The 18,265-nt window shown below is 34.4% G+C and overlaps 2 protein-coding genes across 3 annotated transcripts; one reads left to right on the plus strand and one right to left on the minus strand.

Moving 5' to 3' along the window:
• Window positions 1-268: 268 nt before the first annotated feature.
• On the minus strand, window positions 269-6,322 carry LOC114181956 (5'-adenylylsulfate reductase-like 5). Of its 2 annotated transcripts, XM_028068650.2 has the most exons (5): window positions 5,813-6,322; window positions 1,754-1,935; window positions 1,132-1,256; window positions 538-963; window positions 269-461 (listed from the first exon to the last, which is right to left on the minus strand). In XM_028068650.2, exons 1-5 carry the CDS (start codon window positions 5,981-5,983, stop codon window positions 451-453), a joined length of 915 nt encoding a protein of 304 aa, XP_027924451.1. In that variant the 5' UTR covers window positions 5,984-6,322; the 3' UTR covers window positions 269-450. The 2 variants fall into 2 exon arrangements, with proteins under 2 accessions (XP_027924451.1, XP_085528808.1); XM_085672682.1 differs by having other exon boundaries at window positions 269-963; window positions 5,813-6,320.
• Window positions 6,323-8,640: 2,318 nt separating this feature from the next.
• Window positions 8,641-8,967, plus strand: LOC114180673 (uncharacterized). The gene has a single exon (XM_028066974.1). The coding sequence runs from the start codon at window positions 8,641-8,643 to the stop codon at window positions 8,965-8,967; it is 327 nt and encodes a 108-aa protein (XP_027922775.1).
• Window positions 8,968-18,265: the final 9,298 nt, after the last annotated feature.

An 18,265-nucleotide genomic window follows, 5' to 3' on the forward strand; every position in this document is an offset into this window, starting at 1 on the left:
AATGTAGAACCTACAATATTTGGTAGATTCTTACCTATTTCAAACAATATGAATTGTTTAAAGGAGAGTATTATAAAATATATTATTATAAAGATGGGATGATCCTTATTGCCACTTGGCCATACACGAGATTAGTGAAAAAATGAGTTGATAGATAAATACCTGCGGCAGCTTTCTCTATCTTCCATTGGAAAATAATGAAGTAGGTTGTACTTCAGATTGCTTAAGTGGGGCTAATAAGTATGTTGGGGAAGGGTAGTTAAGATGCTTATTCTACAGTAACGTGTATGATTTCATTCAGAAACAACTAATTTACACGAAAGGAAACACTTCTCAAATTTACATGCCTGTTCGCTTCCTCTCAAAACCCAGCTTAAAACATAAATCAACATTTGGCTATTAGTACTACAACAAAATTAGCGAGAGAAGAAGACTATGAGCTGCCAAGCTTCACTGCAAGCCTGAGGATACAATATAACTGATAAAGATAAACTACCCTCAAAAAATGACATAGTAAGAAAGGCTGTTAATTCAAACCTTGTGTGGATGACCTAGCTGATGATGACTCACCAAGAGAAACAGAAGCCAAAGATGAAGCCCAAGCTCGGGCACTCCTTGCCCTTTCTTGAAAAATCCTAATCTTGCACAGTCTTAACCTGTTCCAAATCCTCCTGACATCTATCACCTGAAGCACACGTCCCATCACTTGGCTCGTCTCACCAAATATTTGCAGGTTCAGATGAGGAATGCAGGAAACCCAGAATGCTCGGAGACGTGAGACGATCTTGGGGAACACAAAGAGAAGTAGCCTCAAACAAAGAAACAATACAGAGAATACCAAGTAGGGATCCCTGCTCCATGTTTCGTTCAGAGACAGACCAAACAGGTTCATAGCCGAATTCTCATCACTCGTCATCGTCATGCTGCTAGGTTGATCAACAACATTAATAATTGCCGCTATCCCTGAACATGCAGAGAGATCAGTCAATGGAGGTAAATTAGGTAAAATAAAACTCAGTCGTTGAAGTTTCTAAAGCTTTGTGTTAGCTATTAATTGGGGAGGAAAATTGATTCTCTTCCTTCAATACATCATAGCTTATTATTTACAAACAAGAACGGGGATATGCTTACCCGTGTTTCTTTCGTAAAATTCTGAAACGGGAAGGAGATTGTTTGGTCCATGATATCTCAATACTGATGTCTGGTTCACTAGTAATATTGCAGGCAAGTTATGGATTCCATATCGTGAAAACAAGCTGCAAAGCAAAACAAATGCAGACATCAACAGACAATTATAAAGGTAGTCTGTTGTGTGTGAAATAATTTAATCTAAAAATATGAATTAAATACATTGCAGATAGAAAAGGAAAGAATATATCTATTAATTATGGCATTAGCTTAAATAATAGAAAATTGATCAATGCTAACAACACAATGTCTGACATACTATCATTGGGTGAAATCCATGTAGTACTAATGATATAGGTTTTTACTCTATACTTTGCGGGTCATATTCATATTCAATGAAATGCACATGGACTTCATCTATTAATATTTAGAATTTGGTAAAGAGAGTGTCATTGAGTGTAGCACTAGCATTCCTCAATAGGAAATTAGTTACTGCAGAACCAGGAATAATTAACTAGATCAAATTGTAGGCCATCACCAGACCCAGCAAACAGCATACAGCAAAAGAAATTAGTTTCATCCTTATTCAGAAATTTAAAAATAAGAGCAGGGATAGCTTCAAAACCTTGGCAAAGCTGATGATTGCTCGATAATCAAATGTTCTATTTGAGGAAACATCGAACTGAGAGTTTCAAATTGCGGAAGCATTTTTTGAGAAAATGGGCACCAGGAGGCATAGAAGAGTATAGAAATATACTCTACACTCTTTCTGGCAGACAGAACTCCGTCTAAAAAATTTCCATCCACCTACAAATCAAAATGAAAAATATAATAAACGTCATCAGAATATGCAATTTAATAACGTCAGGATAAACATAATTAAATCCTAAAATTAAATAATTATTTATTCAAATCTACATAAGCAAAGCTATACGGCATAGTAATGACAAAATCAGTATATTTTGTCTAAATATTATTGCTTGGGCACATGCACTTATTCAGTCAGAAGGAATTACGTTGGGCTTAAAAACTTTGAAAATGATAGAAATGCCTAGCATGGTGAATGGAAAGAAAAGAAACTGTTATCCCCAACGCCAAAAGCATATATATCCCCAAAGCCAATCTGTCCCCTTACTGCCATAACGTGCACACTTCAGTCCATAATGAGAGTAATTTCTTGACGGTATGAAAATTCAAGCAACGGACTTTAAAATAGGAAACTTATTACCATTATCAATGTAATAAAGTCATTTATATCCAGCCAAATAAATTTGCAAGATGAGCAATTGCAAACTCAAAATGCAATGTTAAACCAACAACTGTTGTTTTATGATGAGTACGTAAAATGGAGACTCCCTGGCATTGGGTTGACCAGTATGTGACCTGGCCCAACAAACCAGTTGGGTCACCTAACAAGAAGTTTATACACGTCTGTGTTAATTCAATAGTTACGTTAATGATATTATTTCTATAATGGCAGGCCATTGGGTCTGTTGCGGAGAGAATTATAGTACAAATAGCTACTCATTGTAATCTTTAATATCATATATTTAGTAGAGCCGTTTCAATATCAGTTGTGGCAGCGTCTATAGCACCATGATAATGAGAAATTACCATAGAAAAAACATATATTGTGAATTCCCTCCATTTTCTAATGGTTTAATTAATTCAAAACCCTTCTGTCACAGTTGTTCAGACAAAAACTTAACCTTTTTTCTTCAAAATATGTCAAACCCAGTGTTTGCAGTAGTTTGTTTGGCCAGCCCTGATATTTCCAACCAACGACAGATTACCCAAATGTCACATCTCTTTTTTTGGGTCATGGTGTGTAAATTAGAGCTCAGTCTCTGTTTACATTTGACAGCTTACAACTACCCTTTTATATTTATAGGCTAGAAAATTCACATGTGATCTTATAGTCAGTCCAAACAAAGGAAGATGATTTATGTTAGGTCCTCAATAACCATCATAAAACTTGTCAAAACCCTAAACATGGATAGCTTTTAATCCATATAAAAATATAATCACTCATATATAAGAGTAAAACCTATAATTGGTGGGATAAGAAAGATTACATACTTTACCAATCTATAATGTTCTTAGAAGAATCCATAAGAAAGCTTCTTATCTTCACCTAGTCTAAGAAATGTGGGATTCAATGATTGAAAAGCTGGAAAGGCCATATATGACTGGTAGAAAGGATGAAAGTGAAGGTTCAACCTTTTGTGAAGTGATTAATTCCATATTAATTGATCAATGGACTACAACTAGCAGCCCCCTTCATTATCTAGCGCACTCCTTAAATCCAAGGAGATTAACTATATAACTTTTTTAATTATACATTTTTTCAAGATTACATAATGGTTTATATTATTTTTTAAGCAAATACTGGTTTGAATACGAATCTGAAGAGCAGTCCAAGTTAAGATATCACAAGTTCCTTTTCTAATGTTTTTTTCAAGTTGGAATAAGAGCAGCCTATTGTTCAAAATGTTATATTCAACTAACTTTTGTGAAATGATTTTGAATATATAAATGTTGATTATCAATTTAAATAATTCATAATGATGCTACTATACACACATGTCTATGTGTCCTACATGTTGGAGATTATAGGTGTCATAGTGTCAGTGTTGTTTCTGGTGTTCGAGCTTCATAGCTCTCAAATATCCAAGGAATTTGTGCTTCCTTTAACTAGTCATTACAGATAAATAGTCATTTAATACAACAAAGTTTACAAAAAGTAATGGCACTTAGTTGCACAATCAATGATGGTAGTTCATTAACATTGATCTAAATGTTCTCTTTGATGCAAAATGGATTTAAATGTTAGAAGAAATATATAAAAAAGTGATGATCAATCAATTAGCTAGAATGCAGTTAAAAGGAAAGAAGAGTATAATAAACTAGAAATTCAAAGTCCAAGGTGATCAAGGCCCGACTGAAGTAATTTCACTAATAAGAAAAAGAAAATACTATTATCGAATGTAATATTAATACTCATAATTCTGATTTTGTATTTTAGACACTTTGAGCTTCTGGTACTTGACTAGCTTTAAGCAATGAAGAAAATATGAGTAAAAAAATAGCTTTTGCACTAGATCAAAATTTAGTTAAAAATGCTTAACAGAATTCCAAGCAAATGACAGTGCATCATATAAAGGTTCATAAAATGCAAAATAAATTGAACAAAATTATTTCAGGGGAGAGCTGGAGGAATAACGGACTTAATAGATATGGGCAATTCTTCATGGTGAAATAAGGACAAGTTTTACAACATCATCTGTTTGCTTCACTTTAAACAATTTTTGAATGTGTTGACAGGTTATCTGATTAAAGGATTAACAAGTATGTGCAAAATGAGGAAATTAATATGGATTTGGATTAAAGCTTCAGTGTGAATGATTTGATTGAAATCCTAAAAACGTAATCAATTTTCCTGAGCAAAATATAATCATTCAAGAGATTCACAGGAAATCCCCTCCCCCCAATGAAGAGAAATACAACGAAAGTAGTCCCATCAAGTGGTTCAGAATATGCTAGAGAGCATCATCAAAGTTAACAATGTATTGCCAAGCTACCATCTGTAAGAAATTTAATGCTGAGTTAAAAACGAGAAGTTTATGCAATCTGCTCATAAAATAAAGCAATATTCCATGTGTATTTTTATTACTAGATATGGATACTTAAGGATCACTCCCTAGAGGTTATTAAAGGATATCAAATGGACATATTTTATTGTTATACCAATGCGACCACGACACCAAAATAAAAACAATCAAGTCAACTAGTTCTTACCAGCTACATAAAATACATATTTTAAACTTGTCTACATGCTTGGTAAAAGATCCCAAATGATCCCAAGGAAGGCTTTAAATCCCCCATCCTAAACACAAAATAGTCCTCAATTTGGTTGCTTTTAACTAGCTGATCCCACATCTCGGGTCGATGCCAAATGATCCAACAAAATCACAAACAGTATAATAGCCAATTGTTTATAAGTAATTAAGCACAACAATCTTTCACCTAACAAAAATATCTTCAAGGTCCAAGGCAACACAATAAATTCAGTTGTTTCTCATAAATATTTTTAAAAAAATCAAACAATTAGCCAAAACAAGGAAATTATGAGAAACTATCTTCATAAAGCCTACAAATCAAGAACTTCAAAATCATTCACAGGTATGAAATTATCCCTATCGATGGACATTTATAAGATGCGAAAACCGAATCTTCATTCCCATGTGTTTAATTCAGAACCCAGGTTCATCAAACCATCCAAACAACCACAGCAACAAAAACACCTTATCCAATCAGGTGAGGTCAATTACATGAATCAATCGACACATCGCCATTATTCCTGACTATGTAACGATCTCTGGTGCGTCAATATCACAATCTCGATGAATTTCTTCAGACAGAAGAAAACTATGCAAACAATTACTCCGCATCTCACTTATCAGATTCCATATCTATCTTATAAGATTCCACGGCCTCTTTCACAAAGAAACTTAAAGATTCTCGATGACAACACACCACGAAAAATTGACACAAAGTATTTGGCAGCTAGGTTAAAGATCAAACAATCCAATCCTCGAAACAAAATCCAACAATTCACAAACACACACACAGCAAACAACCTCAACACGCGGAAAATTAAAACAAAATCTGAAAACCGAGGTACCTGGAGAGGCGGATTCGACGGGATCGAGATTGGACACTGCGATTGGAGATTATAGAGAAACGAAGGTGGCTGAGGAAGGCACAAAGAAGAAGAAGAAAAAGAAAACGCAGACGCGAATTGAATCACAGAAACGCAAAGGAGAAGGAGAAGAAGAAGAAGCGAAGAAGCCATAGAAAAACGAGAGACTAGATAGAATAGAACCGAAAGGGCAAAACGGGAAAAAAAAGAAAGAAAGAAAGATAGAAAGAAAGAAAGAACGAAGAAGAAAAAAGAAGGAAGAGAAAAGAAAGGTTTTAGGGTCTCGTGTTTGTGAGGGAATTTTGTTTTGTTCTGTTATGTGTGAGGGCGTTGATAGGGTGAGAAGGCGGTGAGGGTGCGACGGTGACGGTGGTGGAGTGGGTGGTGATATTTTGAGCGTTTGGTACAAAGAAGGAAAGGCTTTGAGCTAATAATTGAAATTATGTGTATATTTATTTATGGCTATCATTCTTCACTTTTTCTCTCTCTCTCTTCTTCTTCTTCTTTCTTAAATATCGCTTTCTCTCTCCTACCCCGATTATACCTCGTGTGTATTTTCAACAGCCATTGTTTTTTCAAGAGTGGAAATTCCACACTTCTTCTTAATTTTACTAATTAATTATATTTAACTTAATTTAAGCTTTTTTTTCATTTAAGATTTCTTATATATTTAAATTAAAATTCTAAATTCTTTTTTTAATTAATAAAATATAATTGGAGAATATATAAAGATCTGCGGAAGCTTTGACCGAATTGTGTAGTTTCCACGCAATAGACTTTTTCCTGTTTCCACACATCATATTTTTTTATTTATTTTCGAATTAAATTCCATTTACTATTCCTCTGAGAATTTTTTTTCTAAAATAAATCTATTTAAAAAAAATTACCCAGTTAAACATATTTTATTTCAATTTCAAAATTTTATATATTTCTAAAATTCGGTTTCAGATAAATCAAATTTTCAACGTGAAAGACAAATTCCACTGTGGTTATTTTTATTTCTCTTGAATATACATTTGTATGGTCAATAAAATTTTAGAATTTATCGTTTAAAGTTGACTGTTTATCTTTAAATTTTTTAATTCAATGTGAAAATAATATTTTTGTTATGTAAGTCAAATTGTTAACGAAATCTTACAAAACGGGTAAATAAGTGCTTTATTTGGTGTAACGGGTGCTTTGTTATGTGCAGAACACACGCGATTTATCGCAGAGATGCGTCAGAGCCGCGTAGAAAGTTAGGGTTAGAACAAACTTTAATCACGTTACCAACGAAATATTGTTTCAAGGTGCCGGCCATAAACTATGTTAAAAAAGTTTGTTGATGTGATAAGATTTTGATCTTGATTCCGTATTGTTTGCTGTAAAACTAGTTTGAGAACAGTGTTTCGATGTTTCTGTACTTAGTTCTTAAATCTTTATTAAGCGTATTAATGTAATAATTATTATATTTAAATAAATAATTTATTTATATAATTATATTTAAATGTTGTAATTATTTATGAGAATAGATAAACTACTTAAATGGAGGGTTTGATATATGAAAAATACTTAAATAATTAATTAATTTAAATAAATTTGTGACTAGTAAAATGTAAAACCATAATTAAATTGGTGCAAGTTAATGAATCTAAATAACTATTTTTTAGTATAATATTGAATATCATAGTTATATTATGGAATATAATTTTTATAATAAATATAAATATGGTTTTTAAAATGACTATAAAAAGAATATTATATAATATTATATAATTTAGATTTAGTAGTCACATATATAAATTTAAAATAGTTATAAATATAGAACACTATAATAATATTAAAGTTTACTTTTAAATTTGAAGTTTTTAGCGACAACTTATAGTTTGAAATTGTTGTTTTGAGAGGATTTGTAATTAATCTATTTATTTATATATTTTTTATATATATCTGGTTTTAATTGTTGACTTGGTTAATCAAAAACTGAATAAGTTATAAACAATAAATGCAATTAGTTATGCATTGTTGTCTTAGGAATAGAAATAGGAGTAGCATGAAAACATGTATAAATACTATAGTTTTATTTTTGTAAATGTTGTTGAAGAAACTACATCCATGAAAGTTTAATAAAATACTTTCTCTCTAATCTCGCAAAAAGGGTTTTTCCTTCTTTCATTCTCTGCGGCATAGAGCAGGTGTGTGTCTTGCAAAGAGAAAAGGTGTGGATGAGTAACCTGTGAGCATAAACGTGGCTTACAGTAAAAGAGGAAGATAAGAAAACGTAGTTGACGCGATTAAAGAAGAAGCAGCTGTGTGGCAATGGAGGTTCAATGAGTGCAGAAGCTTTGAGAGATAATCTACAGAGAAATATATTTTTATCTTTTGTGTGAGAGAGAGAGTCTGTGACAATTGAAAGTGGGCTTGTACGTGGGCTCCAATTGAGGCCCAACAAAATGGTATCAGAGCAAGGTTCAAGAAAGGGAATCTTTGGAATATTGTTGTGTGCTCTACTCATGGCTAGTGGAGGTTTGATCCCGGGAAGCTTACCCATATTTGATGGAAAGGGCTATGATGATTGGTGTGTAAAAATGGACGCTATTCTTGGATTTCAAGAAATTGATGAGATTGTGAAAGTGGGTTTCAAAGAACCACCCAAGAATGCTGATGAAGAAGTCAAGAAAACATACAAGGAGATGAAAAAGTTGGACTGCAAGGCTCGTGTATTGTTGCATCAATCTGTTGTTGCCCCTATCTTTCAAAAAATCTCAAAAGTTGTTACAACAAAAGAGGTTTGAGAGATCTTGCAAAATGGGTATGGAAATTCTGGGAAAATGAAGAAGGTGAAACTACAATCCTTGAGAAGGCAATATGAACTTCTCTCTATGACAGAAAAGGAGATTGTGGCAGAGTATTTTTGCAGATTGCAAGTGATCACCAATGCCATGAGAGTGTGTGATGAGAACATAGAAGACAACAGAATTGTAGAGAAAGTTTTGAGGACTTTAACTCCACGGTTTGACCACGTTGTGGTGGCAATAGAAGAGTCAAGGGATCTTGATGTTATGACAATAGAAGAACTGCAGAACTCTTTTGAAGCACATGAACAGAGAGTGAATGAAAGGAAGAATGGTGAGAAGGTGACTGAACAGGCTCTATAGGCCAAGGTGAGTTGTGGAGTCAGAGGCAGAGGCATAAGTGGTTGGAGAGGCAGAGGTAGAGGAAGGTCTAGAGGCAGATCTAGAGGTAGAAGTGGTGGCAGAAACAGTGAAACAGAGGCCCAGGAAAAATCTAAGAACAATGGGTCTGAAGGTAGAGGAGAATATCAAAACAGAGGAAGAGGAAAAGGTGGCAAGAGACCATATGATAAAAGAAGAGTTCAGTGCTATAATTGTGAAAAATATGGACACTATTCTTATGAGTGTTGGCATGAAGACACATCAAAAAAGGGACAAAAAGGAGAAGAAGCAAATATGACACAGAAAGAAGGAAATGGGTCTGATTCAGACCAAGTACTACTGATGGCAACAATAGGCAATGAAGAGGATAGCATGTCTTGGTACTTGGATACAGAGTGCTCCAATCACATGACTGGAAACAGGAATTGGTTTATTGATCTTAATCCATGTATGAGAAACAATGTTAAATTTGTAGATAATAGCTCCATTATGGTAGAAGGAATTGGAAAGGTGATGATCACAAGGAAGGATGACAAGGTGGCCTACATGAATGATGTTCTATACGTTCCAAGCATGAAGAATAATTTACTCACCCTTGGACAACTTTTAGAGAAGGGCTACACCATGAACATGCAGCAAAAATTGATTGAGATTTATGACTCACAGTAGAGGCTCGTGATTAGGGCACCACTATCCAAGAACAGGACATTTAAGGTGAATCTAGACAGTACTAAAATACAGTGCCTAGCAACTGCTAATGTGGAGGATGAGAGTTGGTTGTGGCATTACAGATATGGTCACCTGAATTTTAAAAGTCTGAACCAACTCAGTAGCAAGAAAATGGTGGAAGGGCTACCACAGATCGAGGTACAAGCCAAAATTTGTGAAGGGTGTATGATTGGCAAACAGCCTAGGAAGGCATTTACAGACTCTGCACCAAAAAGAGCCAAACAAGTATTGGACATGGTGCATTCTGATGTGTGTGGTCACCTAGACACACCATCACTAGGAGGAAATAAATACTTCCTCACATTTGTAGATGAGTTTTCGAGGAAAATATGGGTGTACTTGATTAAGGAGAAAGGAGAGGTGTTTTTTGTCTTTGAAAAGTTTTGTGCCAGTGTTGAAAGATAGGCTAACAGTAGGTTAAAAATTTTGAGGACTGATGGAGGTGGTGAATACAAGTCCAGAGAGTTCAATAAGTTTTGTGAAGAAAAGGGGATAGTGCATAAGGTGACTGCCCCCTATACACCATAACACAACGAGCTGGCTGAGAGAAGAAATAGGATGTTGGTTGATATGACAAGGTGTATGTTGAAAGGAAAAGGTCTGCCACATGACTATTGGGGAGAGGCAGTAACTATTGCTGCCTACATTCTTAACAGGTGCCCAACCAAAAGACTAAAGTTTGTGACACCAGAAGAGGCTTGGTTTGATGTCAAGCCACACGTGCAACACTTGAAGATTTTTTGGTCAATATGTAATAGACATATTCCATATTAGAAGAGGAGGAAACTAGATGACAAGAGTGAGCCCCTGATCTTGATTGGGTACCATCCAACAGGTGCATACAAGTTGTATGACCCAGAAAGGCAAACAATGGTGATTAGTAGGGATGTGGTAGTAGATGAGACAGCCAGCTGGAGTTGGGAAGAGAAGGAGAATACAGTAATACATATTCCATGTGTTCTTGAGGATAAAATTGAGCATTCAGTTGTTGTTTCAGACAACAGAAAAACTCAGAGGATGAAGTTTCCCTCCACTAGGCTTGCTAGACATGAAGTTTATGGAGATGGTGTAATTATAGGAATCGGTGATCTAGTTCACCAAGCTTTGGTGGCTGACATAGAACCCATAACTTAGAAGGAAGCTCTAAAGGTGAGAGAATGCAGGAATGCTATAAAAGAGGAGTTGGAGGCAATTAAGAAAAATAGAACATGGGAATTAGTTACACTGCCATAAGATAAACTACCTATTGATGTGAAATGGGTTTCCAAGCTAAAGTTGAAACCTGATGGGAGTGTGGCCAAGTATAAGGCCAGATTGGTACCAAAGGGCTTCCTACAACAAGAAGGAATTGACTACACAGAGGTATTTGCCCTTGTAGCTAGGATAGATACTGTGAGGCTAGTTACAGTAGTAGCAAGTTCTAAAGGCTGGAAGATGGCTCAAATGGATGTGAAGTCAGCCTTCCTTAATGGCCCACTAGAAAAGGAGGTATACATTGTACAACCATCTGGTTTTCAGAAGCAAGGGAGAAAGCACCTTGTGTACAGATTAAGAAAGGCTTTGTATGGGCTCAAGCAAGCCCCTAGAGCCTGGAACAAGTTGATTGATGCAGTTCTAGCCAAACTAGGATTTATGAAATGCACAGTTGAACTTGGTGTGTATGTGAAAAACATGAGTCATACAAATACACTCATTGTGTGCTTGTATGTTGATGTCTTAATCATTACAGGAAATAAAGATGCAAAATTTAAAGAAAAGATGAAGGCTGAGTGTGAGATGACAGATTTAGGAACACTGAATTATTTTCTTGGGCTGGAGTTTGTACACACTCCATATGGAGTGTTTCTACACCAGAAGAAGTATGCACAGGAGATTCTGAAGAGATTCAAGATGGAAGAGTGCAATGAGGCTATAATTCTAGTGCTGCCTGTAAGACCCGTGAAATTAATTAAATTAAATAATTAATTAATTAATAAATAAGAGTAGAAAGAGCCTTTATGGCATTAATTCTTGTTTGGTGTGATGTGGAAAAGTATTAGTTCAAGTGGTTGAGAGTACTTTGTTTGTATAAGAGGACTTGGGTTTGAGTCCTATGTATGCCAATTATGTGTTGTATGGTTTATTATTTTGTTTTGGTAATGCAATTGTGAATGGTGAGTGATAGTATAATCCTATGATTATAAAGGTTATCACCGAATGTGATTTGGCATGGTGGTTATGCTTTGTTCTTGTGGGCAGCCAAGAGGGTTGGGAAAACCATAATAAAGCCCAATTTTGTTTTATTTTTAAAACCCATTTTTAACACACATATAAAAGGCAAATTTTAGGTAAAAAGAAGGGTTTCTGAAATTGTTCTATGGCAGCTTGAGAGGAGAGCGAAATTGGAGAGTGAGAGGTTGAGTTGGGTGTGCAAGGGCTGAAGCAAGAAGGAAATTGTGAATCAAGGGTTCTATCTTTCTTAATTCTTTAATCATTGATTCCAGGTTAGGGGGTGCTAAACTTGTGCGTTCTCAATACTGTATGTTGTTGTGTTTTGCCTAATTGGTTTCTGTTTGATTGAGATTCGTGTGGTATGTGTTGTGGTCCAGAATTTGGTTGATTGGGATTGTAGGTAAAGGCATGTTATGCAGTTGTGTGAATTGAACGAGGGGTTTTGGGTACTGATAAATTGGGTTATACTCACATTGCATCTTGAGGGTCCAAATTGTGTTTGCAATGCGTTTTATGGTTTGATTGATGAATTAGAGATAAAGACTATGAATGTATCGCAAATTGGTAATGGTTGAGTGTTTCTGTGGCACGAGCAGTGGCGAAACTCTGCATGTTTCGCCCAAGCGACTCCTCCTCGCCTAGGCGAGAGTTGCAGGGTCTCGTGGTTAGGTGTTGGTTCGCCTTTCTCGCCTAGGCGACCCGGCATCAGTGTTGAGCGACTTGCTTCTTGCTCAGGCAAGAGTGACTCGTCTAAGCGAGGTCGCGAAGGGGTTTGGTAACTTTGAGCGCGATATCTCGCCCAGGCGAGAGGTTTTGAGTTTCGAGCGAGGGACACTCTCACCTAGGCGAGAGTGGCTCGCCTAAGCGAGTCCTCGAAGTGCAGTAGGGTTATTTTTGTAGAAACCTCGTCTAGGCGAGGTCTATGTGTTGTTTTGGGCGAAGGTGTGACTCGCCCAGGCGAGAGGATCTCGCCTAAGCAAGATAACGTGACGTGGTTGTTGTTTTAAGCTCGCTCAGGCAAGGTGGGTTAGCCTAAGTGAGGCTGAGAGCTTAGCTTGGGCGAGGGTCCCTAGCTTAAGCGAGCTTATGTGAAATTCCATGTTTGTGTGTGCTTGTATGTATGATTTGGCTAATTTATCTTAGGTATTGGATGTTTATGCATGTGGTGTGATGTTTGGGCTTGAAGGACTAAGTCCAATAGGGGTCTGGGATGTGCTCGGTGGTTGGACACATGATGGGCATGGAACTGGTTGAGTTCCCGTCGACTACTATTGGGTGAGGAGTCCTTAGTATGGTGATTGCATGTGTCGGGCGCACGATGGGCAAGGAACTGTTATGTTCCCGTCGGCTACTATTGGGCGAGGAGTCCATAGTATGGTGATTGCGTGCGTGCCAGGGTCCAAGTGTGAGACTTGGATGTTTTACTACAGACGAAGAGTCTGTAGGGCAGGACTATGAGCGGGATAGGCTCATAGGGTTGGACCACGAATGAGTTAGTTTCGTGGGAGCACAGTGAAGTCCCAAGATCTAGTTCATGCATATGACTCATGAAGGACTATGAGGTCATGGTGGGATGATTTGAAAAGTATGAGAATTTAGTTATGTTATTTTGGGTTGGGAAACATATTTATATTCATGTTTGTTTATATATATTGTGCATAGCTCACCCTTTTTGTGTGTGTGTGGCGATGATTGGATAACTTGTTATCCGGGAGCAGATGATGTGACAGGTGGGCCAGGAGATGCTTAGACTCGGAGCGAGGGCTAGTAGGGGATGTTTTTATATATACATATATTCTATGTTTTATCATTTTAGCTTTGAGAATATCATGTAAATCTGGCGGGAGCCACTGACTTTTATTTTAGTTTTATGAAATTATGGACTCCTGATTTTATAGCTTATTACATATTAAAGTTTTAAATTTCCTTTGTTTTGGGAAATAGTTTTATTCAATGCGGTATTTATTGTATTTTGAATTTTATTTATTTAATATCAGTAATATTCCTTAGGGATGTTACAATTGGTATCAGAGCAAAAGTTTTGAAAATATTTTGAAAATATTTTGGGGCTAGTGGAGAGTGAGCTTATCGATGTGTTTGTTTGTGGCATGTTGTGTGTTAAATGTGAAAAGATTTGTGTGGTTTTGTTTGACTAAGCGACTGATTTTTAACAGTTGTAATGTGGCGTATCCAGGCTATGGCAGTTGCTAAACACATCCTAAGGTACCTAAAAGGCACTATAGATTGGGAATTTTCTTCCCAAAGGTTGATGACCATAATGGAGCAATGCTTGAGGCATTTTCAAACTCAGACTGGTGTGGAGATATAGTTGAGAGAAGAAGTACATATGGGTACTTATTAAGATATTTGGGTGCACCAATCTCTTAGTGCTCAAAGAAGCAAAATGTTGTGGCCTTGTCATCATGCGAAGCAGAGTACATAGCTGTCTCAGAAGCAACTTTTCAGAGTATATGGCTGGAAGAAGTTTTGAAGGAGTTGAAGCTGGAATACATGAAACCAATTTAGCTCAATATAGATAACAAATATGCAATCAACCTATCAAAGAACCCTACACTACATGGAAGGAGCAAACACATTGACACGAAGTTCCATTTTCTTTGTGATCAAGTGAGCAAAGGGAAGTTGACATTGACGTACTGTCACATAGAAGAGCAAACAACAGACATTTTCACCAAGCCTCTGAAGCAAGCAAGGTTCGCCAAGATGAGGAAGGATCTTGGGATGACTAGCCTAGAGTTTTTGGATTAAGGGGGGTGTTGACTTGGTTAATAAAAAACTGAATCAGTTGTAAACAATAAATGCAATCAGTTATGCATTGTTGTCTTAGGAATAGAAATAGGAGTAGCCTGAAAACATGTATAAATACTACAGTTTTCTTTCTGTAAATGTTGTTGAAGAAACTACATCCATGAAAGTTTAATAAAATACCTTACTTCTCTCTAATCTCGCAAAAAGGACTTTTCCTTCTTTCATTCTCTGCGACATAGAGCATGTGTGTGTCCTGCAAGGAGAAAAAGGTGTGACTAAAATATGTTTGTTTCAATTAGGCCATCTTTTACTCATTGCACCCCACCGTTTACAACCTACACCCTCCCATGCATCTTGTTTCACTTTTCAACAAGTTTTTATTTACTTATTTATTAAATCTCGCCTTCTTTTTATACACATTTTTTTTCTAAAAAGATAAAAAATTTGAAAATCATAAAAATTTACAAAAATAGAAAATTCAAGAAATACAAAAAATAATTTTCTTTCTCTTCTAGTGTATGTCTGGCTATTTGCGTCGTGTGACACTGATTTTCAAATAATTCAAAAATACAAAAAATATATAAAATTTTCAAAATTTAAAAATATCAACATTTCCTGCCAAGAATTATTTTTTAAAGAATTATGTAACTTTGATTTCTCATTTTAAATGAGAATACGTAGGACTAAGGTCAATCTTTGTCGGACCCAAGAAAACAAAAAAATATTTTTTTATTTTAAATATTATTTGTCTTATTATTTTTGGGAAAGATTAATTTTTTGAAAATGACATTAACTTGCATGTTTAATTAAAGGTACTGTTCTCGAGCGGGCATTATAGGGTGCTAATACCTTCCCTACATGTCACCGACTTCCGGATCCAAAGATCTGGATTTTTCGTAGACTTGCTTTATCTTTATGGTTTTCCATATTTTTCCAAAATAACTATGATGACAACTCAAAATCTCTTTTAAACTAATTTCTTTTCGGTTCGTCGTCCCATTGCGATTTCTGTTGCGACAATGAGTATAATACACAAACACATACCAACCAAATGCAATTCCAACACAAACAATGTAATAGAACCTTAAACTTTGGAAAAAAAATGCGAAAAGGACCTAACTTCCCTTACCTGGACAGATTTTAGCAAAAGACACAAGCACTCAAATAACAATGTCATATTTTATTATTTTTGAAATAAATTTATGAATATATTAAATACGTATCATATCTCTTATACGATGTGTACATTCCAGCTCTTAACTAATTAAAGGTCAATTTTTTCATTTCTATTTGTAAAGGTCAATTACCTAATTCCTTGTAATTAAAAAATAGTTAATTTAATTTAGAATTTTGTAAACCATGACACTATCAAGAATTTTAAAAAGACATATTTAGAGACGTATTGAAAAAACATAGAAGAATGTATTTCTATCCATTTTAATAAAAAATCTTTTAATTCCTTCGCTAGTTTCAAAGGGTTAACATTTTTCTTTATATACCCAAATTTTGATTTTAGAACTACTACTGTCATGAATATTTATATCCTTCTAAATATTTTTAATATAATTCCAACCAATTTTAACTAAAGTATTTTGGTCTAAAAATAATTAATAAAATGAACGTTATGACCTGGTCTAATGAAAAATAAATATTATTTTTAATTTAGGTGTTATAAATAAAAGCAACGTAAATATCTCATATATGTCTTTAAAGTTGTCAAAATGGGTTGGAACATAAATTTTTATTTTTTTACAAATTTCAATACAGGTTGATTTTTGATCCGGCTCATCTACAACTCGACTCATCCGGGTTGAATCCGTGGTGAGTCGGGTTGGTTCACCAACTTGCAGATAGAAGGGTCACACAAGTGTTTTTTATTTATTTTTATTTAGTTGAGTTTTACATTTGAGTCATGTTAGGTTGTTTTTTTATCTAACACATAAATGATTTGTATTTTTTTTTGTGTATTTGGATTGTATTTAAGTTTATTTAGATTTTAATTAGAATTACAATTTAGTTTTGACTGAAAAAAATAAAAAAATAAAAAAATACTATTTTTTTTAATTGAGTGAACTCGTGAACCAATCCGTTTAACCATCCAACCCGTGGTGAGCGGGTTCAAATTATTTTAACTCACTAAGAAGTGAGCCGGATTGGGTTGACTCACTAAATCATCAACCCGTAGTGGATCAAGCCGAATCGAGCCGAATTACCCGTTTTAAATTAACTATTATAAAATTACACAAATTAACTTTGCATAAATATTGGAATGAATAATAATGTAATTTTTTATTGGTTTAACTAATCGTATAGTACCCAGTTTGGGACTAGTGTGTCATATAGGTACCCGATTTTAAAAAAGTATCAATTGCATCCCAACTTTTGAAAATTGCTTCAATTAGGTCCCTTTCAGACAAAGTTGACTAACGCCGTTAGTCAACGTGCCACGTGTCAATCTGTGTTTTTTTTGATTTTTTTTTAAAAAAATTATTATTTTTTTTTTAATTTTTAATTTTTTTTAAAATTTTTTTAAAAAAATAAAATAAAAATGCCACGTGTCAAGTCCTTGTGTGTGACACATGGCATTGTCAGTGCCACGTGGTATTGTAATACCACGTGTCAGATGTCATTGTGTTGATTTTGATTTAGTCCCCATTTATGTTTTTTCGTTTCAATTTAGTACCTACTTATGTGTATTTGATTCAATTTTGACCTAATAATTTTTAATAATTAAAATATTTTTTTATAAAATTAAAAGTAATTAAGTATAAAAGTTTTACAAAAATTAAGTATTTGATATTTATATTAAAATTTAGTGGTAAAAGTCATTTTATTAAGTCATTTTTAATAAAAAAAATTAGTATAACATTCATTCCAATAAAAATCTTGATTTAAAATTAGTAAGAGACAATATTGTTCTATTTTGAAAAAAAAAAAAATTAACAAAACATGAGTACTTAATAAAAAAGTAATTAATAAAGTAATATGTTAAAAAGTCGTTTTTAATAAAAAATATTAGTATAACATTTATACAAATGATAAATTTGGTCTGAAATTGAGAGAAACATTATAAATATTAGTACTTAATTTTGTAAATATATTTATACTTAATTAATTTTAATCATATAAAAAATGGATTACAAAAATATTTTAATTATTAAAAAAAAATTGGTACAACATTGAATCAGATACACATACTTAGGTACTAAATTGAAACAAAAAACATATATGGGGACTAAATCGAAATCATCACAATGACATATGTGATAGTGACACTAACATGTGGCATTACAATGCCACGTGGCACTGACAATGCCACGTGTCACACACAGGGACTTGACACGTGGCATATTTATTTATTTTTTTTAAAAATTTAAAATTTAAATTTTTTTAAAAAAAAAAATCAAAAAAACCACATATTGACACGTGGCACGTTGACTAACGGCGTTAGTCAACTCTGTCTGAAAGAGACCTAATTGAAGCAATTTTCAAAAATTGAGATGCAATTGACACTTTTTTAAAACCGGGCACCTATTTAATACACTAGCTCCAAACTGGATATTATACGATT

This window comes from Vigna unguiculata, chromosome 4 (assembly GCF_037176805.1).
Source record: "Vigna unguiculata cultivar grain cowpea cultivar isolate G323 ecotype 2 chromosome 4, ASM3717680v1, whole genome shotgun sequence".
Classification (NCBI taxonomy): Eukaryota; Viridiplantae; Streptophyta; class Magnoliopsida; order Fabales; family Fabaceae; genus Vigna; species Vigna unguiculata.